This window comes from Mugil cephalus, chromosome 1, assembly GCF_022458985.1.
Source record: "Mugil cephalus isolate CIBA_MC_2020 chromosome 1, CIBA_Mcephalus_1.1, whole genome shotgun sequence".
Lineage (NCBI taxonomy): Eukaryota > Metazoa > Chordata > Actinopteri > Mugiliformes > Mugilidae > Mugil > Mugil cephalus.
Genome location: NC_061770.1, coordinates 38,638,201 through 38,663,446, shown reverse-complemented (window position 1 = coordinate 38,663,446; position 25,246 = coordinate 38,638,201). Strand labels below are relative to the sequence as shown.

Here is a 25,246-nt window from a genome sequence, read left to right as displayed (position 1 = left end):
GGAGTATATAGGGGAAAACACGGACACCAAAAATGCACCTCAGCTACTTTACTTGTATGGTTTTACTAGAAGTTTAGTTAGAAAAGCAATCTTATGTATGATGTGGGAGGGGAACGGACTATTAAAAATGTTGACTGAGCTAACCTTGATGTGCAGTTGTTGAAAAGAAGCCATTCTCTGTGAGAAATTACTATTACTTATAGCAGGAACACTGCATCATACTCTGTGTTATTTGATTTCCCCTGGCGTGAAATGTGAAACGATTGTTCCTTTTTTTGTCTTCCCTTTCAACAGAAGAGGGATTCCATTAGCAAACAGCACAACTGCACAAGACTTTCACTCCGATTACAGCGAGTCAATATGTGAGAGAAAGCCGCCTCCCCTACTCACCATCGCAGCCTCGTTCCACCTGACCCACCCTGTGGAGGGCATCCGCGATCAGGTCAGGGAGTCTCCCATTCAGGTCCACAGAGGCCAGACAGCCCTGGTACCCGTCCCGGGATGCAATCAGTTTGGGCAGATTGCTGTACATGTTCTTTGTCACGCCACCGATGTACAGCTCCCCTGTAAAGATCACACACAGTTACTACAAGTGAAACGCTGAAAAGAGGAAATTGCTTGAGCAATTTGTGCGCAGTAATCATTGGTTTTATGATATCCCATGACAAGACATTTCACTTTCCATATAAATGCATATAATCCAAACATGTTCAAAAAGCAATCACTCTCATGTACAGGAAAAAACAGGACAACTGAATGGGTTTGGTAAAAATTGGGTCATTGAACACATCAGACTCAATCTGTGACCCTAACTACAATAATAAGCTCCGATCATTGTTAACAACTGTGTTTAATGGAAGGCGAAAACAAGTGCAACGTTGGTCAGCTAATAAAGCTACTCAAATTAACCATCACCATGGTCGCCACGGAAAAATTATGAATGCATATCTGCAAAAAACAAAACAAAAAACTAATCGTGGCCTTCTTTACCAATAATCAAAGGCTTCAGTTCATCTCATGCTCAGTCAAGTCAATTCAGTGATGGCAATATTGAGACTTTAGATCACCTTGTACATGGAAACTGCAGCCGCAACACACCAGGATTTTTATACCTAATTTAAACTTTTTGACTCGCCTAATTCACAATTACATTTTATCTGCAGCATTAACAACAATGCAACTATGGTAAAAAGGTCACACAATAGATTGTGATGCTAAATTGCAGGAGGAAGAACCTATACTGTTGCTGCGTGTGCAGTTTGTAAGATATCCTAATCACATTCATTTAAAAGGCCTTCGTATTCATACGTTAATCAACATGCAAATAGCATGAACTTTACTATATTCGACCTGAAAGGAAAGTGTGCCATAGGGCAGATATTAAACCGAAATAATTAATCTGAAGCGCACAAACCACAGTCAGTGCTTCGTTAGTCACCACTGGTAAATGCATGGTTTTAATGGGGCTGCTATGAATCACAGCTTTTGCTTTTAGAGTGTGCTGCAGGGCCGATCCACTATCAAGGTGTGCATTATCATATGCATGAAGCAGATAGCAAAGCTTACAGTCACCAGTAGACATGAATTGACATTTTAAATGCAAGCGGCGAGGGTGTTGGGAAGTAGACTCCTGAGAGACCTCCCTGGCAAATTGCTTGTCATTACAGAAGCAGAAAGAACATGTTTTTGACAATTACATGATTCAAAAATGTAGCTTAGAACCAACATGAATAGATTGTAACGCATCAAGCCTGGATTATTGGAAATGGCATTTGATGCTTCACAGATTTATTCCATGATGAGCCTGTCCATGCAGTGTACTCCTCCGGAACAAGAGAAGAATATACGCAGCAGCACTTACTCGTGCAGGAAAAAAAAGAATCTCTGAATCCTAAGTGAGGAGATAAAGCTTTTTGGGAAATCTCAGAGCTCAAGTAAAATTAGGGTCTCTTTACATTACAACGTAAAAGAAATACCCATCCGCATTTAAACCCAATTATTTCCCCTTTCTCCCTTTCTATCTGAGCCCCTCTGTTCTGCGGAGTCTTTGCAGAAAATGCCAAGTGAAATTAGGAAAAACGCAGCGAGGCCTTTGATGTAAGTGCATAAGAATAAACACGGTTTGAAATGCTTCGGGCTTTTCATTTTTATCAAAACTCTCACTTTACGCTTTATCTTTAAGTAGGCATAAAAATGAACATCCGGCAAAACCTTTCACACAGGGGCGAGATCCCGTTACTAAGATAAGACATTCAGAAAGAAAAACCTTTCGACTCGGAAAGAGATTTTTTTGTTTTTTCCCCAGCTAAAAACGAGAACTTTCAACAGAGAAGCAATGAGACAGAAGGTCAATTATATGTGGACTTTGTGTAATGGAATGAGTCAATGATGTTTGCCAACTCCTTTCTAGAATTAATGAGCACTTGACACTTCATATTTCCCAGCCAGGGCTCCTGGGCATCATAATCAATACAATGAATTCATTAGGTGTCCAACTGAGTGATGCCCTGAAATCAGTGCTGTAAGACCCATTTAGCAAACATGAAATTATTGGTATGGAGTTAATCTCAAAAGAGCAAATAGCGGATTCCCTGTAAAAGTCAACGCCGTGTTTGGGATTCCACCGGCTGCCTGCATAACGAGGGGGCTGCAGCAGATGTACTGTAAAAATTAGTCATGCAAGTTTTGTTTTCTTTCACTGAAGTTAAAAACTACAGCGGGGGAATAAGTATGCAGCACACAGACACACACAAACTCAGCAAACTGGGCCCTCATTGTGTTTAGTTTGGAGATGAACGCTTTCATTTGAATTACAGATTTGTTTGGGTAAAGTTTTGACTTGCTCGTTCATTTGGGAGTTATTAATGCAACTCGTGTTGTTAGGGCAACGAAGTTAGACTTTTACAATGCCTCACCATGTATTGATCTAAGTGGCGCTACATTCATTCACGCAGCATGCGAGACTGACCCAAGACAAAATTCAATTCTGTTGGTTTTCTGTTACTTTAATTATAACAAGATTAAAGTCCTTCTTGCACCAGTTTATATTTGTTGACAAAGAAAGTGTTCTGCATTAACGTGGCAATCTCGAGGATTCATTTAAATGTCATTACCCACAATAGGCAGCGCTAGCATTCAGCTGACTGATAATGCTACACAAGCGACACTAACTACGTGTACATGGATTCTAGCATTTCGGTGATGATTGGAATGATAGCCCAATCAGAATAAAAATGCCTGGTAAACACATCAGTCCAAACAACACCGGCCCAGTCTGGCCAGACTGGAAGGAATTTTCAATGGAATTGATTGGAGTGGTGTAGATTTTTAATCAGTTCAATAGGAAAATATCTGCGCCTAACCATGTAACACGTTTTTCTATCTATCTTGGCCACCATCTTCTATTGAATTAGTTTGGTCTTGTCTTGGAACTTCTCAAACCTTTTTTTTTTCGTGTTCCTTCTTTCTGATGTTGGCGTCAGCTGGTATCGCAGTTGCGTCAGCTGACGCCAACATCAGAAAGAAGGAACACGAAATGGTTGAGAAGTACCAAGGGTTGAAAGAGCAGCTGGAACGGATGTGGAAGATTAAGGCGAGCGTGGTCCCCGTGATAGTAGGAGCACTCGGGACAAACAGATCCCAGGAACAAACACCAGAAGACTCAGTCCAGAAGAGTGCAGTCCCAGGAACAGCTAAGATACTGAACAAGCAAATCCCTAAAACTAGAGGACCCAAGCTTGAGGATGACGCAGATACCACCCACATTTTAAAAAGGTACAGACATAGATATTTGGTGGAAATTAACTTTGTGACGTTACAAAACACCCATGCAAAGCCCATGATAAGTTGCCACTGTCACTTCGAAAAGGGAGTATTTTCCCACTTGGGAAGTTGGAGAGCGATCGTGTAGCAAGATGTGATCAAAACACCTTGATACACGTGAATAATTTATTCTGTAGTCTGTTATCACACAATGATTAAGATAGCTAGGCTGCTGCACATCCTTACAATTAAATCATATATTGAGTGTTGATGCAACTTTGCGCTTGGGAGTCAAAAGTTAATTGAATGGGCTACACACAGTACACGGTTGCTATTTATACGCCTTGACGTATCTTAGCCAAAAGGCTCACATCTTTTAGCACCGCTCTACAGCAGGAAGGTTAGGGTGATGAGTAACCACTTTTCCTTCCAGCCAGAGTGTGTGCCCTGGTCTGGCTCAGCTGCCCCAGCGGTGATGCATGCCTGTGCTGCCGAAGAGCTCAGAGATCCTCAAGACGGGACCAATTACGGCGTCCCAGACACCACCAGAGAACACCGCCCCCACATCTCCGCGGTTACCATAATGACCTCTCATGGGCTGGTGGGAGGAATTGGGATGCTTGGATAGGGGGCCCAGGAGAGCCTCTGACAGCACCATCTGAAAGAGCACTGACTTAACATTTACTCTGGGCAGTCAGGGTTTTCAGAGAGTTTTAAAGGAAAATATAAATCTCTGCAATGATGGATTTATTTGTCTTTAAAGGTGTGAAAACCTAAATCTTAGCTTTGCTGAATCTGTAAGTTGCTGGAGAGGTGGGTGGATTACTTCCGGGCCACTGTTAACAACTTAGTTAGACATTTGCTTTTTCAGCAGAGAAGACCGTTCATTTGAAACTAGGTAAATGTGATTACTTCTTTGGGCGTGCAACGTTAATATCCCATGTGTGGTCTACACATTTGTGATCGTATACGTCATCTAAGGGTTGTAGAATTCAATTAGTTTAAAACACAATGGTGATTGGGTGTAGGACTTTCTAGGTGCTCTGTTTCAGCTCCCTATAGCCCCTTTCGTTTTTTTTCGTCTGAAAGGGTTATCGACGCAGGTCGAATAACCCTGGCACTCGACCCGGGATTTTATCGGCTCGGCTTCGATGTGAACGGGAATGCCGCCTCGACGCACTGCTTTTCTCTATGCCATTGATGTACCTCTCTGTGACATTCTGATTTTGTCACTGGACACTGTAGAAGTTCCAGCAGCTCAAAAACAGAGCAAAGTTTTGGTCTACTCCCTTAAGAATCCGATCTCTAAATGGCAGAGATTTTTGTCCATCTCTTAATCAAACAAATTAAATGTGCTGTTACACAGTCGTTAATGGGAGGTCAAGCACACCAAAGCCAGGTCTACCTGGGTCTGAAAATCCAAGATGGTATTTTCGATGTGAAAAGGGTATATGATGAAATCCGAATGGTGAGTTACCAGACTGATATTCTGGTAGAAACTGAGTCTAGCTAAACCACACTAGACATAATCCTAAGGTTTTAAAGATTTAGAAACATTCAAAAGCATGTAAAAATGAAGTAGAGAGAGATTCTGCACTGTGTCTAGGTCATCAGTCATCTTCAGCAAAATGTGTGTAATTGTCCATGTTAACTCCCTTGAAAGGTAAGATTTCCTTGAGCTGTGTCCCCTCCTTCGCGATTAGAATCCTCCATTGTTCAGCTGCTGCGAATGTGGCTCCACCTCAAAGTTCAGGCAGAACACTGCTCACCGAGCAGCACGGCGATAGTCGCAAACGTGGGTTTAGAACTAAGTGAAAATGTCAGAAGCCAGGAGATTGTTATTCTAAGCAAAGAGGGTCTTTCTCCGCATCGAATCTGAAGGTTAGACTGAAGGCTCTAAGGGGCATTGCGTGACAGTCTGAAACGCTTCGAGGAAACTGTTTCTGTTGCATCCAAAGCACGATCAGGAAAACCACACCATCGGAGGATCAATGCATCACGTTGTGAGACACAAAACAGACTTTATAACAGATACGGCTATATTTCTTTCTTTTGTCTAATTCAGTGTGGCGCACACGATACCGAGTGGCATAAAACTGCAATTAAACTAACTGAAAGGAACGTGCCCGATTTAAACATCAACATGATCCACTTACAACCGGGGTGTTAATAATTTCATCCAGATAATGTTCTGCTTCGGCAAGGATTAGGCATGACGAGATAGCTTTTAATTCCAGCACTTTTCAGGAGGAAAGGAATTTGTTTCAAGAGGTGTAAAGGCACACAGACTTTTGGCCATGTCTGGATGTATGTAACAGCTTTTATGTATCAGGCACCCGTTGTAAGCACAAACCTCATAGCTCCAATTTCACAGATTTCATTATTTTTGAGTTATCTGCGAGAGGAATGAGTTTTACGAGTGTAAGCCCACGGCACCCATCTTACTACCCGAGCATTGTTTAATATCTCAAGTACTTTGGCTGATTAAAAAGAAAACAATGGGGTTTAGTGGGGTTTTTGTTTGTTTGTTTGTTTCCTGTGAAGTTTACTTTTTTTTTTTTTTTTTTGAGGTATACTGTTTAAATCCTGTACCAGCTTTAAGGTATTCATTTTATCCGGTCAGTACACCTTGTCAGCTCAAGACAAGGCCTGTATTTTATCCTTGCCTGTAATTGGCTCCCAAGTGAAGTGATGGTATTGCAGTCTTTGCCCATATCTTGCAACTCTGTGATATACATTATTTATACCTTACGTTAAGAGACGTCTGATAATGAAAATTGTCCACGGTGGCACAATGCCTGGTCCTATCTAAACAATACTCCCTTTTGCCAGGTCCCCAGTGAACACAAACCCGACCAATAACTTTCATTAAATGCTCTATTAGGGATCTTTGCCTCCCTCTCGAGTCTCTTCTCGCTCTTCTCCTCTATTGCTTGTTTTGCCTCACTATCATGCTGGCTGTAATTGACAAAGATTGAATGATTACTGATGAGAAACACAAAAACACATACAAACACGCTAGGCTGAGGGCTGCGCAAATGAATGACTGTTAGGTGGGGGTGTTGTGTGTGTGTTTTATAGGCAGGCCCGGGACAATGGCATCCAGCAGGAAGATGCAGGGAATCTGTGATTGCTAATTACAGAGGCGCTCCGATCTGCAAAGACGCCACAACAAGACGACTGGTGCAGAGCATAAACGCCGTCGTCGCTCGCGCGTTAATTGTTGATGCTAAATTATAAGTTGCATAATTGCGTTGTGTGTTGCGTGTCTGTGCTTCTGACAACAAATGGGGGGGTATAGGAGGCAACTAAAGCTGTAATTATTTGATACAATTGTGACAACAGGTGCATCCTCGCTCAGGCTCAGTTCTGCTGTAACCACAGGTGGTGAGACACATTTTCAAAGCCTCTCTATCCCTCTGTACCTCACTTTTAACATAGACAACTGAAAACAGAGAGGCAAAATTAATTGGAAAAAAATGAAAAAAAATATGTATATTCGTATGCAGTCGGCAGCATAAAGTCATCAATATTTAGAGCGACTGTTTAAGAAATGATAAGTGAACCCTTGTTAGAAAATTACTACCGTACGCTCGAAGCCAGGCTACTAATCTTTGATTGTGTTTGCCATGCACTAATTACAATTTGTGCTTCGCAGCCTGTAGTGTGGCAATCATTACACTTTTTTTTTTTGTTAAATCACTCATTGCAATTGAGTCTTTGAAAGTCACATCAACTCTTTAATAGAGGCAAACTTAGATCAAGATGGAGGGGAAAAGGGGGTTCTTATCTTGCTATTGATTTGCAATCAGCTCATTATTGTTTCGTCAACCACAGACAGTTTAGCCTGCCTAGCTTTCAGTACATTGAGAGCAAAACTGAGACCTCTTCAGCTCCCAGAAAAAACAGCTCCTTAGGGGTGATTATGCATTTTCCACAACAAAACATCGTTTGACCATCGGACGATTTTACTTTTTACGGAACTGTGGGATTGATTGATTGATTCCTTTGGTTTTGCCTCCAGCTAATATCGTGATGTCACAGTGACATAGGCCATGAAGGGGTCTATTGGAACATTAAATTTGGGAAATATATATAAGTTCAGTTTATAATCCAGCATTTCTTTGTAACTGGTGGTGGCAGAGCAGAGCTGTTGTCAAAAGAACAGATTTAAGGTAACAGACATGGACAATTATGATTAATGTTTTATAAAATATCATAAATTCGTATAAATACGGTTTTTTCTTAAATGCTCTAATTAATAATAGGGGTTTCCGTTACAACCAGGATAACATGGCTTATTTTAATAAGCCTCAATCAACATGCATCGAAATAAAGAACATACTACATATCTTTGAGTATTCTGCTACCATATTCAATATTCCGTTATTCACATATTAAGAGAAACTGTCACTGTGTTAAAACTTGGCAGATACCAGCAGAATATTCAGTGGTATTTAATTAACTGCACTAAGAGTGCACTTTTTTTGTTTTGTAAAGTCAAACCAGACCAGATAATATTTCAGTAAACAGTAAAATCTTGCCCACAAATCACTTGTATCTTTACAAATTTGTTTAACCACGCATGAGACGCCATGCTTTGTAGTATATCTAAAGTCTCTTAGCTGACCTATAATTATTTATGCCATTAACTATTTACTGTATTAATTATCCAGTTAATACATTATTTCACTACAGGGAGGTGCATCTAAAAAAAACATCAAGCAAAAATACTGAATGAAAAACGCAATCGTTTGTTTCGCTGAACCTCAAGTCCGTTTTTATGCTCTTGTTCTTGAGAGGACCTCGGGTGAAGGATTGTATAGTGACACAGACAGGCATCATTACACACGTTCATGCTTCCATTCTCCCTTTATGAAATGTCACTTCGTATTCAGTGTCCTTTCGCTTCGCCTTGGTCAGACTCACCTACTGCACTTCACTTTTTCCCACTTTGGTCTCCATTTTCCCCGTATTTGTCTTCATCTCTCTGCCCTCTCATTTTCCAGCTCCCTCCGCTCCTAATGTCCTCAACTTCGTTTTTTCTTTATCTCCCCTTTCTATCCCCCCGCCGCTCTGCTTTACTCGGCTCTACCTGAAATGATATCTGGTGTAAAATGCCAGTGCAAGACAGCTGTTCAGACGTGCTGCGTGTGTTTTACCGGTCGAGCTTTTATTGCGCCCACCAAAACTGCAGATAGTGAATGTGCACAGGCTGTGCTTTGGAATGAATGGTGTCTTCTGTTAAGACTTTCTGGGGTTAGTCCAAGCAATTAATGACCGACCGTGGACTTGTTACTGTACTGTCAGTGTTGCGGGGTTTATAGGTGTAAATCAGACAGTGTGGTCATATCCTGCTCAGCGGCTGCTGTCACAAGTCATAGCAGTTGCATCGTTCCCTGTGAATGGAGCAACTCAGCAATTTAACGCCGGTCTGCCTCTGCTGTTGGACACAAGAGTATATCTGGAGGTGCATTTTCCCATTAATTATGGCATTTTTCAAGTGGATGTTTGTGACGGCTTTGTTGAGAATTACTACACTGACATCAGTAGGGCGTCTCTCAATTTAACTTTTCACTTATATTCATATAGTTGTTGTAACCATCATAATCAAATCCAGATGCTTTAAAGAACATAGAGCCCAATAAACTGCCAGATAGTTTCACTTGACTGTGGCAAGAGGAAACTCCCTCTAAACAGAGGGATAGTACCTAGTACCACCAGTAAAAGATAGTAATTAAATATCCAAAAACAATGTTAACAAAGACGTTTCTGTTTCTTCCTTCCAAATAATGACGTTCTTACAACTAATTAATAGCCAGAAACTCCTAATTCAGCCTGGAAGCCAGCTAAGCTTCTCCCATTTACAATATGTTTATGGGGGAATGGTGACATATATAGTTTCCTCAAGTCGGCTCTTAGAGTTGCCTCTTCTGGGCGCTGCACATCCCTAGTGCTAACAGGTTAGCTGAGTAGCTATCACTATCTGGTGCGTGAATAAGCGGTGGCGGAGTTAATTAATAACTATTATCAATATCAGACCGGGTCATACGTCTTCCAGGTGATCTTAATTAAAGATAAACCTGATGCAATCAAATATTCCTCGGTGATAAAACACGTGGGATTGCACACTCTCTTGCAAAAGTATGACGGAGAAGCGGAGATGAATTGCGACAGGTAAAGGCATTTATTCACCGATGCGACACAATGTCGCATCATCCAAAAAGAGTGGAGGTCTGGATGACAAGGAGGTCACCGAGATACGATCCGGGGCTTGGATATCGTGGGGCGAGATGGTATTTGGAATGACATCTCTGACAGACGTGAAGACCCTAACTGAACATGTCTTGCCATTCTATAGAATCGTGTCTTTTCATTGTGGACAATACACCGTCCCACACTTACATAAAGTACCACGACTTTTCTGGTTGCTATGGGAATGAAAGACATGGTATGACCACTCTCAACTGCATGACCTCAACCCTCGTAAGAAACCTGTGGAGCAAGGAAGATCTATGAGGGTGTGTGGCTGCTTGCTGGACTGGAACAGGCACTTTGATATATTCAGGTTTTACGTCGGAATAATTAATGTGTAAATAGTTCATTTTAAAACTTACTTCCATATGCAACAAATACAACCAGTTTCAGAATGTTTTTATAAATATAACAATACTTAGCTGGAAGATTTTAGTTTTTTTGACTAATATTTGAATATTTAATTATCCTTAAACACTTGACAACTACGAAAGACAATGGAAGCTGAATAACGACTTTGGAGATTACTTGAGCAAACCTTTTCTCTTTCAAAATCTCAGTTTTTCTGAGATGATGGAGCGGCCTTCTGGGAGACTGGAAAATAAGCAAACAACAAATGGCACCCATGACAATATCGCATTCATCAGGGGCATTATTAGTAGTCTGGTGTCTGCCAGGTAAGCAGCAGCAAAGCCAACGAGGCCTCTGGGATTTACGATGATGCAAATGGGACAAAGCCAGTCCCATTTTCACCCAACATAAAACTACAGCTCGATGCAGACAATCAGTTGCAGCAATTTTCTCATGTAATTTTGAAAATAATAATAAAATTACTAAAAAAAGAGTGGAGGGGCAGTTGAGAGGTTTATAACTGAAATCGCAAGGAATCGAGGACACTTAAGGTTTGCCTGTTGTTCCAAGTCCATTTACAACAATCCTTATGTCATAATTGTGATTTTTTTATCCTGGTTGTGATTTTTTCTTTTTATGGCAACTATTATCCCCCTTTTCACACCAACCATCTTTTGTACATATATGGGACATTTTGCAGTCAGTCCATCCTAATTGCTTGCTTGATTTTTTTCTTTTTGAAATGCCGTTATTTTCTCCCTCTCTTCTGCCTGCATTAGTAAATACAACAGAACAAACGTATGTTGTCTTTTCTACTCTAAAGTTTGGATATATGAGGATTCGAGTCAGTTTTCTTTGCTTCTGCCTGTGCACATACATACAAAATACTGTTTACAGTTGGTTTATGTGAAATTATTATACAAACCGCTGGCACGTCATTGCAATTGCTGTGTCAGTGTGTGTACTTACTAATGGAACACATGCTGGACACAATACATGTATAAGTTTTAGGCTTCAAATATACAATTAAGTGACATATTTCAGTTTCTTCTGTTTCATTTTCTTGTTTCCCAATAAAGTCAGCAAAGGGGTTGTAGAGGACAGCACTGGACATTGAATGAGTGCGCAGACATGGACACACACTCAGGAGAAATGCTGTCTCTATCTCGGCTCCACCAGCCGTGAGGAAGCATTTATTTACTTTTTGGATGAAAGGGAGTGATGAAGCAGGAGAAAGAGGAAGGTGGGGCTGGAAAACGACCAAAGGCTCTGACTGATGCCACAGCAAATTGTAATGTAAGACAGGCCAGTGCAAGAGGGGGTGAAACAAAGCTAAAAACACACTGCTCTATTGCAGCACTCAAGCCTACCTCGGCCATCATTTATTGAGAGCACTGGCACTGAACAGAAAAATTGAGGCGGTGGAGACGGATGCGGGAGGGGAATGGATGAAAAGGAAACAAAAAGAATCTGAAATGGAAGGCGGAGTGTTACGGGACTATGTAAAGAAACTGCGGTATATACTTGCCTTTGTAGATTCTAAGTCATCCAGACATCCTAGCCCTAACCCTAACCCTAGGGACGACCTACATACATCCATGAGGGCTACAACCTTCAAACCAATCACAACAGAAATTAAAAACACTGACCATCTTGTGACAATACAATATTCTGCTGGGAAGGTTTTGGACCTGGCATTCATTCATGTGGATGTAGACACGTACCACCTACGTGGTAGACCAGACCAAGCACCCCGACCCCATAGCGATGACACCTCCATCAGAAGGCCCATGTCCATTCTCTGATGAGTCAAAATTGTGTTGGAGGCACATTATAAGTATGGCGGTCATAATGTTAAGTCTGATCGGTGCATAGTTCACAGAAATTGGATAGTGCAAAAAAGAGTCAGCAGTTTATTAAAAAAAAATTAAGTGCATCTGATGATGATGTGGGTTAAATGACTGAATTATTATACTGCTGACTGAAAACGGTCATGATGAGGAAAAGGATAAGATCATCGCCCCATCACCCGCTGTGCTCTTGATGATGTATATTGTGGTAAGTTAATTAAATTCAACATCTCCCCTAAATTGCTCCCATTGTCTTCTCCTTCGTGAAGCAGACGTGCCACGAGCGAGGCTGAAGAAACCGCTCAAGACATTTACACTGTGCGATGTCAAATGATAATCCAGTTATGCTGCATGTGATTTGTTTAGTTATTATTATGCAAATGGTTTCAGGCACTCCTTTGGCAGTTCTTTATTATATTGCCTCTCTCCCCTCCTCCTCCTCCTCCTCCTCCTCCTCCTCCTCTGTCATTCACAGTCCTACACCAGGTGCAACACACATGTTGCGATGGATACTGTACACGTGTATTTCTCGCTTTTCTCTTCACCCAAAACGCCGCCAGATTTTCAAACATAATCCTTCCTGTTCATTCTCACAACTCTTTGAGCTAACAAGTCTCAAGTGAACAGCGTGAAGTGTATACAAACAAAGAGTAGCTATCATCACTATTAAATATTTCTAAAATAATGATCATTAAAAAAGTATATATATATGTTCTAAATAGTCTCACACATTGATTTGCCTGATTGGTTCCAACGTGCCTCAACTTGTATCGAGAAACCTCTGAAAAGTAAAGCATTAAAAAGACAGCTGGGGTGTTTGTGTATGAATCATGGGTCCCTACTTAATCTCTCATCAGTTTGAGGGTCCTTGGCCTGAAAAATGTTGAAGACACCTGGTCTAGGTGTTTGGCATCGTAGAAAAAAAGGCCTTTTTCCACTGTGTTACAGGAATGCAGGTTTAGTTATTGTATTGTTTGCTGTGGGAAGCCAGCCAATCACATGACAAACTCTGTCTTTGTGAACACCATAAGAGACAACTGTTTGTCTGTTGTACCTTTGATAACCATCCCACCACTTTGTGTGGTGAGGTGTTGCAGTTATCTCCTGTTGTAATTACAATATGCTTTATACTTTGAATCTTTCGGCTTTGTGTGATTATTATGTTTCCATCACACACAGACCCTAGCACCTTCCCAGAAATGGGAGACATAGGTCACAAGAGTTGTGATTGGCCAACTTGGTAGTTGCGCGTTTCTGCTGTAGTACTTCCGGCTGCATCTCCATCTCATTGCAATTTTCGAATTGATTGTTTCGGATAAATAAAGATGGAACAAAAGGAGGAACGGTTAACTGAGCAGGTTCTGAGATACAAACATATGTATGAGTCGGCAAAAATTCAGCGAAGATTGCAGAGAAAATTTCAGCCAAACTGATGAGAGCAGAAGTTCAAATGGCTCGCAGGCCATTAACTATGTACCCATCGCTCTGTAAGCCTGCATATCATTGACATAACAGACCAGTGAGCCAAAGAAATGGAAGTGCTCTTTGTATTTTAGATATATCTTCAACACCCGATGCCCATTAGAGAAGCACCTCCATTCCAGTTTGAATATTCACCTGGGGAAAAGGGGGGGCTTGTCGGTGGTGACTTTGTCGCATAAGGAGGAAAGAGTTATCCAGCTCTCGTCACATGCGTATGCAGGAAGGTTGGTGTTAATAACTCGAGTGTTATGTCTGTTTTGGTCTGGGACTGTCTGGGAAAACGGGCACTACTGGCCTTTGTACCGTCGTCCACCGCCTCCTTCTCGTGGGCATACCACCTAACGGGGACCAAGATAACACGGTAGCAAGACCTGGAGGTAAGGAAGTGTGCTGCTGAATTAAACATTTCAGATAGACGGCGGAAGATGGCCCCCATCCTGGAAGGCCGACTTACACTAAGACGAGATCTGTACACTCATGACCGCTGGAATAAGCGTGTAAATGCAGTATTGAAAAATCAATGTGCAAGGTTCTTCTGACTGCTTCTACCACGGGCCACAAACGTATCCATTACCACTCACAGCATAGGAATCTCAAGTAGCAACATATGAAGTGCTTAAGGCTAACACTGTGTACTCTTCTGAAGATTATGAGGTCAACAAAATGTCTGATGAAAAATATGCAATCAATGCGGCGCTGCTCAGCCTTGCTTCTCGATTCAAATCATTTTCTGAGCTACTTCTACGGCGTCTAAGGTCGAAAAGGAAAATTATTAGAATTTTCCGCCGGACTGTATGATTATGCCTTGTCCTTCTCTGAATAGATCTCCGCCATCCCCTTGCTACCGCTCCCCCAGAGATGCTGATCTTAAAGGCTATTCACACTGATATGACACTACAGAAGAGGGCAATAATAAGGAGCAAAAGCAGCGGGGAATAAAAATGTATTCTTCTGGCATAATAGAGCAGGCCTTGGCATTATGATAATGACATTTCATCCACACGCAATGCAATGTAATAGAAGGACAGTGAAACCCTCAGGATGTAACAGTGTATGTATATTATCAGGGGATGACTAGATTTAGATTTTCCCACTTATTCCTTTGAATAAATGATTTTACACTTGTGAAAATCCACACCAGAACAGAGAGGACGGGCTAGCATGGTGGAAATGATGATTTACAGTTCAATGCGGTACCCTTGTTACAACAGCACCTTTCAAGGGCAAATGTTGGGCAGCAGAAACCAAAGGCGTTACATAAAAGTCACACAAAAGCCGTGTCAAGTATACGCTACACACTGCTGTGTCCTTGAGCGAGAGAACCAACGCCTGGCGGCTCCGGCGCTGCTCGACTGTTTCTCACGCCGATCCTCTTGGAGAGGGGGTTAGCACGTGAACAATCTCCCCTGTCAGGAGGGGCAGCAGGCAAAAATCTATCTATGTAGCATGACAATAAGATTATATACACATGCCTCTGGGTGCTGCACACTGGGTGGTTTATGTGATAGTGAAACAGCAAGCCATTAAAATCCTCTCTCTCATAACCTTTTCAGAGCGTATTCCGAAATGTTACAAAATAAATATATCTCGTAGTTTAGAAATGTATTTATCTATGTCTAAAGATCGGATCATATTTCCACAAAGAATGACGCTCAAATGAAAGTTTGGATAGAGACACTGTGTTGTGGCCGAGCATGGATGGAGAATTCTCTTGCATTTTTTGTGGCATATTTCTGGACAAACTGAAAAAGTTCAGTAGCTCATTTCATTAGCCATGGCTGGATACTTCCAACACACCTCCAGTTCCAACAAATTACCACCTGGCCTTGACCACATGGGACCAATCACAAGCATTTACCTAACCCGGGACAAGTCTGATACGATGACTGCACAAAGGAACACCACTGAGGCACTTTTCAAGACGGCTAAATCACATGTTTTGTTGCTCCAATCTGACATAGGCCGATCCGCCTGTCCCTAAAAGCATCCTGGTTGCCATATAAATGCATGCTGTACTGAGATATGCTAGATTAATTAACATTTGCACATTAGTCTTGTGATGTCAGATCAAACTGTTAGACTATCCATTAGCTGTGTCCCAGGAGGTTTTTGGCTTCTCCGCTTTTCTTACAAAAGCAGACTCATTACAACATGTGTAACTGAAAGAGACTTCTAACATCTTGAAATGTTCTTTAATATTAAAACCTGCTCCATTGTGATAGATATCACAGTCACTAGCCTTTTGCATTTGTGCCTCTGAAAAACTTTTAGCGGATTAGCGTCTGGCTTAGACTGGTTTGTCATATGCTGATATTAACACACCCACAAACAAAAGAGAGGAAAAAAAAAAAAAGCTCTGGGGCAATCACACGTCTAATCTCAAATTTACTGCTGGCAGCAGCAAAGCTAATTAAAACGTGTGTACCTGTTTGTCTCTTCTCTCACTTGCCAAACCCGTCCTCCATATTGTGTTTCAATTTGTTCTGCTTTTGTTGCAAAATGGAACATATTCAATGTCATCCCTTCACAATTCCAGACAAGTACGCCTCATTAGCAAAAATCTTCAAAAGAAAGGGACACGCACGGTCTGAATATGGTATGACAAATTACTCCTCTTCCCTGCGTCCCCTCAACCTGAAAAATGCTTCATTAGATTTATTGTCATGCTACTGATATTCCTCATTTACCATCACAGTATTTAATAAAAACATTAATATCTTTGACATTGTCATGTTCTTTGCATAGTAAACAGGAGTGTGTTTTGTTTTCCCTGAGGGCAATGGATGTGCGTGTTTGCCTCCTTTTCCATGTGCCCGACACAATTTAGTTCAAGTTCAACTTCGGGAAAAAAAAAAGGGGGTGGTTGGGTTTGTCTACTTTTATGTATAATGGAATTCTTAGTTCATAACAGAAAAATATTACGGTATCTACTATGACTTACAGTGCCATGCTAGGCTCAGCCAGGCCAGTTATGCTACACTATGCTATGCCATGCTAGTGACATTAATTAGTAAAGATGTTACAGGATACAACGTAGATCCTTTTCAGTGAACAATCACTAATTAGGTGGCAGATGTCAAACTAATGAATTAGTGATCACACAGAATTGTACCTTTACAACAGTACAATACAAAGATATCTACTATGAATTACAATGTGACTGCTATACTATGCCATGCTGTGTTATGTTACGTTATCTTATGCTATGCTGTGCTGTGCTATGGTAGTGACATTAATTAGTAAAAGTTGTTACAGAATACAACAGAAATTCTTGTTGCCTTTAGTCTGTGAATCACTAATCAGGTGTCATTGGTTTAAAGTTGCTAAATGTCAAACTATTAGTGATCATACTGAGTTATACCTTTACTACAGTGCAATATAAAAATATCTTCTATGACTTATGCTATGCTATGCTACGCTCGTGACATTAATTAGTAAAATACGTTACGGAATACAACCAAGGGCACAGATCCTCATTGTCTTTAGTCAGAGAACATTAACTAATTAGGTGTCATTGGTTTAAAGCTGCTCTCTGTCAAACTGACAAATTAATGACGACTATATCACTATTAAATTAATTGTGAATACTTGCGTAATTACCATAAACAAAAGGGGTCTAATAGCCTCTGTCCACCCCCAGTGGTATTAATGGTGCAGTGGGAATTCTTATGTTGTTGTTGTTTTTTTTCTTTGTTTTTTTTTTTTTTCAAAATGAAGACTTATCTTATAAACCATGTTGCAGAAGAGGATGCTGCTAATTGTTTCTGCTATCTTCCCAAGAGGAGAATGCACAATCTTGTTCTCTTAATTATACCGAGGGCTCAAAATGAACATGGTAATTACTAATATGAGCATGGTGTGAGCGTCACCTGCTATAGTAGAACGCAAATTCATGTTGACAATTCAGGAACAAAACTGCACTATGCTATAAATATCTCTCACGTTCACACCCTTAATGGGAAAGTATAGATCAGGCAAAACATTAAAAGGCACGAGGGAAACCGGGAAAAGCGGCGCTTGCAAAGTGAGGCGTCGACAAAAAGTCTGTCTGGCACTTCTCTGCAGAGATTAACGGAATGTTTGATGGGTGGAAACGCCTCTCACGTTTTAATTTATTCCGTGTTAATTAACACCATGATTTTCTGGATCAAAGTCGTTTTCTGGGGATGGGTGTTTGTAATCAATAAGGAGTTTATTCTGTGGATCAGTGGTTCCCAACCTTTTTCCACTGAAGTCCCCGTTGCTTGTATCTAAGACAAGCTGAGCCCTCCAGCTCACAACGCACACATATACAAATTTGCACTCCTGTTTAAGCACAAAAGCATCAAAAGTGCCTTAATGCTGTGTGATATTCGATTTAGTGTTTTAATCCAAAACTGACGTTAGCTAGCTACTCACCACAAAGTTAAGGAAACTCTTCAGATATTGCCCTACTTTCATTAACCTCCTGAGACCCTGCATCTGCATATAGGGTTGTTAAATTTTAGGTTTAATTGCAGCTTATTCTGCTTTATTTAAACCCGTTGTCCTCATTAGTTGACACTTTAGTCTGCCATCTAGTGGTAACAAAGGGTCAATGCATTAGTCGGTAAAAACATGATAGCGTGCATTGCATCAGATTCATTCTACAGACGATCACAGGACAAACGTGGACGAGGAACAGAACCTCCTCGAATGCTATTGTTAAAACTTATTTATTCATGCTTATTAACATGTCTAGTTTGATATGACCAAATTTAACAAATCTTATCAACAGCAATGAGCTACAACATCGCTACTTAGCAAGTACTCGTTTGAGGACGTTGGGACTTCATTCGCAATTGTGGTTTTGTTCATCCATGTTCAGGTATTAAAAAACAGTTTTATATTTTGTCACAAATTGGTGACTTTATCATAATATAAATGATGAAATAATCCCAGTGTCCACATATAAGGACATATTTTTATTTCAAAAAACTACTACCTCCTGTTGAAAGAAGATGCTTTGTTTTTATACTTCTTAGGTCCTACTGACCCAAGTAAAATTAAAAATGCATGGCAAACGAAAGCTCAGGTCTCAGGAGGTTAAGTACTGAGTACTCTACAAGATATTAATGAAAACCTAAAAAATGCATCACGTATTAAATGTGTCATTACGATTTTCTTTGACATGTGCATTTTTAATTTTAGCAACCTCAGAGGAGTGAATGGGGGCTCAGATCACAACGTGCCAACCACTGCCGTAAAGGATGTTCGTTGGACTGTCATACTCTAAGATTTTAAGAAAGATAGCATACATATATACAAGTATGGTACTTCGTAACAAACTTTTACATCTTCTATGGGTTATTTTACTCTCTCGGCAAGCGTGGAGCTTCGTATCCCTTTAGGCTGCCCAACTACCATAAATGTAACATTACGGGCTTCTGTTGTGTTAAAAATATGTGTTGCTGTTAACTTACTGGTGACCAGTCTTGCACTCCATCCTTGAAGAAATTGACTTAGGGGCTAAGTCAATTTTGTCTCGTTAAAGGGAGAGCAAATTGGCCCAGAGAATCAGTCCCAGTTTGTAATAAAGTACCATTCTTGAATAATGCATGCATGGATGAAGGGACACTCATTCTGTCCTGCTTTCACTTTTTTTTTTTTTTTTTTTTACTTTCAACATGAGCAGTTTTGTTAAGGCTGCAGTGAAATCTGCTGTCCATGATGTAATACTTCGAAAAATATGCTCTCACTGTGCTACCATTCTCGGCTTATCATTATTTGCGATATCTCTCACCTCCGTTGCTATAACTAAAGGATTTCTCCGCATTATCGCATTTTACCATCACATTGTGAAGTTTCTCTGGCATATTTGATAAGGATTCTTGCGCGGTACAATCTACAGAATTGTTTCAGATTATATATATGGTAACAACTAGCTCTCATTGTGTTTTGTAGATAGTCAATGGGAATGGCAGGGCCGTTTCCCTTGCACGGCGCACGTTCAACTCGTCTTTTACGACACAAAACCACATCCACTCGCCGCTATCCTCACCGACTGTGTGTGTTGTTCCCTCGCCATACTTTAGCTGACAAAGAGGGACGCCTTGAAGACTTTTTTTGCCTGTCCAAAAACAAAGAGAAGGAAGACAGAGAGCACAAAACCCATTTTCCCAATTTTCTCTGCACAATTACACAGATAAAGCTTGGAGAATTGGGTTTTTTTTTCCTCTTTGAAATGCAGGCTGAAACGGTGTTAAAACCGAGCAAAGAGATTGTGAGAAATCGCTCAGTGTTGCTATTTCTTATGCGTTTGATTTGCAAAGCTTTGTGCGAGACTACTGAACAGTCTGATAAAGTTACATAGAGAGTCTGGGTGAGCCTGCATGTACACACATGTAACAGAGACAAACTATTTTGATTGCTGAGTTTGGTAGCGGTTGTTAAATGTTTGAGCTGTGCACAGTGTTTTGGCAGGGTAACTGCCACAGTGGAACCACAGAGAAAGGTTTGAATGCCCGATTAGACAAAGGAATCGAGGATAGACACATACAAAGCAGCCTGAGTCCCCAACCTTTGCAGGTACAAGCTGTTTCGATAGAGAAAATGGAAAATAAAGATGTTTAAAACTCAGCAGCTCACAGACCGCGGTTCGCCTCCCACAGCCATATATGCTGCCTCGATTGGACTCTGCAAAGCTGCCTTCTGAGGGAATCATTCAGTGGATTGTCTGTAATTTTGTATATGCAAATGGAGGTCCCGTGTCTGCATGGGTTCGTGTTGGGCAGCTGAGGCATCTCGTTATGCTTATTTGTTAGCATTTCACGAGGAGGAGGTACAACTGTCCATTGATCACCCAAGCAAGGGAACAGCGCTTGTACTGCTCGGCAAACAGTGTTTATTCCAATAGTGGGTAGATGCATTATGTTCAGATTGTGTAAACTGTAATAGCAGCTGGAGGTGTGGATTCCTTCAGCTTGAGGGGGGCTGATTATAGACCTTTTCTTCTTCACTAGACAGGACACAATTCAGATAATTACAAATGAGTCTGAAGTTGGCCCAACACCTGAAAGCCTACACCAGGGTCCTTTAAATCCTCACTATCTGTCTCTTAATGATTCTCCTGTCTGTCTTCAGAGTTGACTGACAGCAGTGTTTGCTAGGCAGAAGCAATCAATCAAAAACAAACCCTCTAAATTACAGACATTAATTATTTTTGCTTAACTGAGATTGTTAGTTTAGAAATATGCATGAAACGGGAGACTAGTTTCCTTTATTAATTGCACAATGCACAATGAATACGCTACAGCTTGCTATGCTCCGAAACCTTGAAAGCGAGCATTCATTATATCTCGTAGTTACTGTTCCTTCTATTGACAATGCAGTCTTTTGAAGTGAGAATTAAGTACACGGACATAAACCAAGTGACAAAGGTACGTTTCTCCTCCAAAGCATATGGGACCAGCCTGTTAACAGCATGTGCTACTGCTGAAACCACTATAGCCAGGTTTACACCATTCGTTCCCTGTGTTTCTGGCTTACATAAGCTTGTTCTGTGTTCATGACCTTTGCTTGTTAGCCAGGGAAGGTGAGGACACTGGCATAATGCCATTCTTCCACATCCCACGCCAACACCTTATGATTATCCTGCTGGATAACCCAGGGGATGAAACTAAGAAAGAAGCTGGTCAATAAATCATGACTTCCTTGAAAATCCTGGGCTGCTTCTTGATCTTTTGACTCCTTCCAGCCTTCTGCTGTCCCAGGGGCTAATCTTGACTTTTGATGTGTCTTACGCAACTGCCCCGCAGACAGAAATCAAAGTGAAATCTTCACAATCTAATCTTAATATTAGCGCGTACACTGTCAGTCCTCTTTTGTCTGTGTTTAACATCACAGTGCCTTTATCTCTAAGTAGATATTTCTTCCTTGTGGACTTTCATTTCCATACTGTCTCTCTGTCTGCAGACAGACTATCTCAAGCATCCGAATAACACATCTGGAAGGCTGACTTTTGAGGTCTTAAGCCTACAATTACCCAAGCTTCCGGTCCCAGATGCTCAGCACAAACCGAGATACCCATACACCCTTTAAGTGCTTTTCAACCATGGCTGTTGTTTGAAAATGACTCACAAAGACAAGGTACTTTGAGGTCAACTTCAGTACCTCCATCAAAAGATAGCCATCATATTGCGTCTAAAAGCCATGTGCATGCAATGTGACTGTTTTTTTTTTTTGTTTGTTTGTTTTTTTTTTTTCCAGTCAGCTTGGCAGCTGAGTGGAAAGAGGAAATGAAAGCAAAAAAGGGCAAAGCACAGACGGATGAAGTGCTGGGTAAGCCGTTATTGTTTTTGATACACCCCTCCCACCCCATGCTGGTCTGTGATGTTGCTGTTTTGTCGAATTGGGATGCCGATTGGTAAAGGATATTGCTCTGTCATTGCCCTGCTCCTGTAAAGCCAACATCCAGTGACAGGGGAAGCAGAGAGGCTATCAAAGGTGCTGCTGGGCTTCTGGTAGGCAGCACTACTGTCCACGCAACTCTGGCAAGCATACGCACACCTGGGTCCAAGGCTAAACAGTGATTTCATTCTCTTTGTGTACTCTTGAAAAGAATGCGCCGGTAATAGAAAAACTGTGTACTCTCCCAGTCATTCTCCTGGGGTACACTAAAATAAGAAACATTTCCGTCTGGAGTACTCTTACCTTTGAGGTCCAGGTTGCGGGCTCCATTGGAGTGCTGAGTAACGGTGCGTGAGTCGATCTTGAGCGTATGTACATTGTTGGGATCCCGGGAGACCACCACGTTGTGCCACTGGTTGTCATTGAGCGGCTTGTCCGAGTTGCCCTTCATCAGCGAAGGGCCGTTGCCAAGATCAAAGACGTAGTGGACATACCTTCGGAGAAAGACGTCAGGGTTAGGGGTGTGCTCGAGCTGTCATTATATTTTAATTCAATAGCTGTCCTTGATGGAAAGAAAATTGAGTTCGCTGCGGGCTAGTCACCGCTTTTCAGACAGTCTGTGCAGGACTGATTTAGCTTCAATTCAATAAAAACCCTTTTTATTGTAGCGTGTTGTCTTTCAAGGATACACGCCGATGACAGGTCAAATCCGACAGCACTCACAACAGCCATGGTGAAGTAACTGGAAGGCATTCATACATATATTTTCTTAAATGTCTCAATCCTGTTCTTGGAAAACACATTTTTGAGGATAATATATACCTGCACACACTTCGGTTTTCTCACTGGTTCACCATGTAAATATAGAAACCTTCTTTTGTCTAAAAGTCCCTGTTTGCCCACAGGCAAACAAGGTGGCACAGTTCCCTCCTTGTGACAAATCTTTTGTGTTTTGGGGTAAGTCTATTGTGGCTGTTTCATTCAAGGTATGTGTTTGTTTTGTGTGTGTTTGTTTTTTTTCTCCCTCTACCTCTATTCCAGTTCCTTTATGTAGCCTCTTGTCTTTGTGTGGCAGAAGCAGCTCAGGCTTTTTGTGTTGAATACAGAGCACAAGAGGAAGCGAGATACACAAGCAAAGCCTCTCTCTGATACTCTAATTATGAGCGGCTTTCAGGGCGACACAATTCACGAGTCCAGTTTATTTCTGGCATGCGCTTGCTTTTTGAAGTCTGCGCAGAAATTTCACCAAATGCTTGGTCAGAAAAGCACATTGTGTTCAGAATTATGCACCAACGGTCACCAGTTAACCGACCGTGAAATAAGAGTAGAAAGGTCTTCAAGAAAACCAGACCTTCTGTTTACTAAACAAAAACAGGCCGTACATACTGAACTCATTTACATTCGGCCCCATAAATCCAGAAAATTTAAATGACCCCTTATCTGTTTTAATTTGAAGGGACAAATAAATGGCAGTATATCAGTTTTACAGTTTAGTTTGTTTCTAAAAGCTAAACTCCAACTCCAATTGTACTTCACACAATGTGCAGCTGAGTTAGGACATGCGGGGATGAATTCATAGCACGAAACAGAGGCACAAAAACAATTGTTTTCAGTCATGACAAACTGCAGAAGAAGACCAGACCGAAACAACAAACTCTCATGTATTGTTCGCAATAAAGCCAAATGTCAAGGAACCGGGGGGGGAAGCAAAAGCATCTCTATCTATTCCGAGTTCCCCCTTAACTGACACTCACCCCTTCACCAGCTCCACAACTATGAAGTCGCTCCCATCTCCAGAGTTGAAGAGCATCAAGCCATCCGGCGTGGTGGTTTTAAACTGAAAGAAGAGGTGCATGGAGGCGTAGGCCTGTAGTGTGGCTAGCGCTAAGTAGCTGCCTTTCGTTCGAAACGTCACCGGGTCGGCGATGATGTGGCGCATGCCGAAGCGGGCGTTCAGCTCGCAGTAGGAGATGTCGCCGTTTTTGCACTGGTCGAGATACGGCACGCCGTTGAATGCCAGGCCCTGGAGGTGGCCGATGAAGTTCGAGGGCACCACGGATATGAAGCGGCGCTCGGTCATGATGCCCGTCTCGATGTTGTGGAACTCGAGACGCGTGTGGGCACCGGTCATCTGGCCTGAAAATGGTGGATGATAGAGACAAAGTCAGCATTAACAACGGAGTAAGTACATCACATTTTATACCCTAAACTATAATTCAGCTGCCTGACAAAACGGTACAAACAGTTGCACGGTACATGGTTCTATAGTTGGGCCTGCATTTCTAACCTGATGTGAAGTAAAGTACACTTGCATAATATTGCAGAAAATCTCCTGCTCATAGTATATACACCACAGTTTACCTTGTGTTTACTTGGAGACGTGGATTAATGATCTTGGAAAGCTGCCAATAAAGAATTTAAAAAGACGGTTGTGGAAGAACTCCCTGGGCATTTCCTCCTTTTTTTCCCTTCCCGTGAACCAGTTTGTGAACCAGTCACAGCTTCACAAGGTCACCCCTTGCTTCGGGCCTCAACATGCCCACTCTTTTTCCCCTTATCTAGCTCACACCTTTTTCTCACCTCTTCTCTTTCTCATCTTCACCCTGCCAACATTTTGCCCGAGGCAAGAATGCCGCGAGTGTCCGCGACTCCACCTCGTCTCTTGACCTTTCATCCTTCCCTTGCTATTTTCTTAGAGCTCAACTCTCTCTTCAGTCTAAATTACATATTGTTTTGTCTTTCCACTCTTCATATGAATTTGCAATTTAACACTCTTACCCTCTACCTCGCTGCCTCTCACCCCAATCCCTCTGTGTCCAAAACAGGACTAACCTTCCACTGTGACATTATCCACAGACAGCTGCAGGCTCTTGCCTCTTCGCACCACCTTCACCGTGTGCCACTCGTTGTCGTTCAGCTTCTGCCCCGCGAACAGCGTCTCGGGTCCTTTGCCTGTAGCAGGGGGAATTCAAATCACAAACCGCACTAGGGGGAAATAATCTGCGCGACTACCCATGCACTCCCTCACCCGTTCCACACACACACACACACACACACAAAGTTAAAATACAGCGGGCGACAGAGCTAGTGAAGAAAACCTGCATGTTTGCAAAAATCGCATTCGCACAATGGAGTTCCTCGCTAATTTCAGCGAAACGTCGGGAATCAAACATCCGACC

At 41.7% G+C, this 25,246-nt stretch overlaps 1 protein-coding gene across 6 annotated transcripts in view; it reads right to left on the bottom strand.

The window, feature by feature from the left end:
• Positions 1-25,246, bottom strand: part of nrxn2b (neurexin 2b) — a 690,784-nt gene that overhangs the window by 306,246 nt on the left and 359,292 nt on the right. For all 6 annotated transcript variants that reach the window (XM_047590093.1, XM_047590084.1, XM_047590056.1 and 3 more), the window contains 4 exons: positions 24,900-25,019; positions 23,822-24,203; positions 22,371-22,561; positions 391-564 (listed from right to left, as the gene is read on the bottom strand). In XM_047590093.1, the coding sequence (XP_047446049.1) occupies positions 391-564; positions 22,371-22,561; positions 23,822-24,203; positions 24,900-25,019 (867 nt within the window). The remainder of the gene's footprint in view (positions 1-390; positions 565-22,370; positions 22,562-23,821; positions 24,204-24,899; positions 25,020-25,246) is intronic.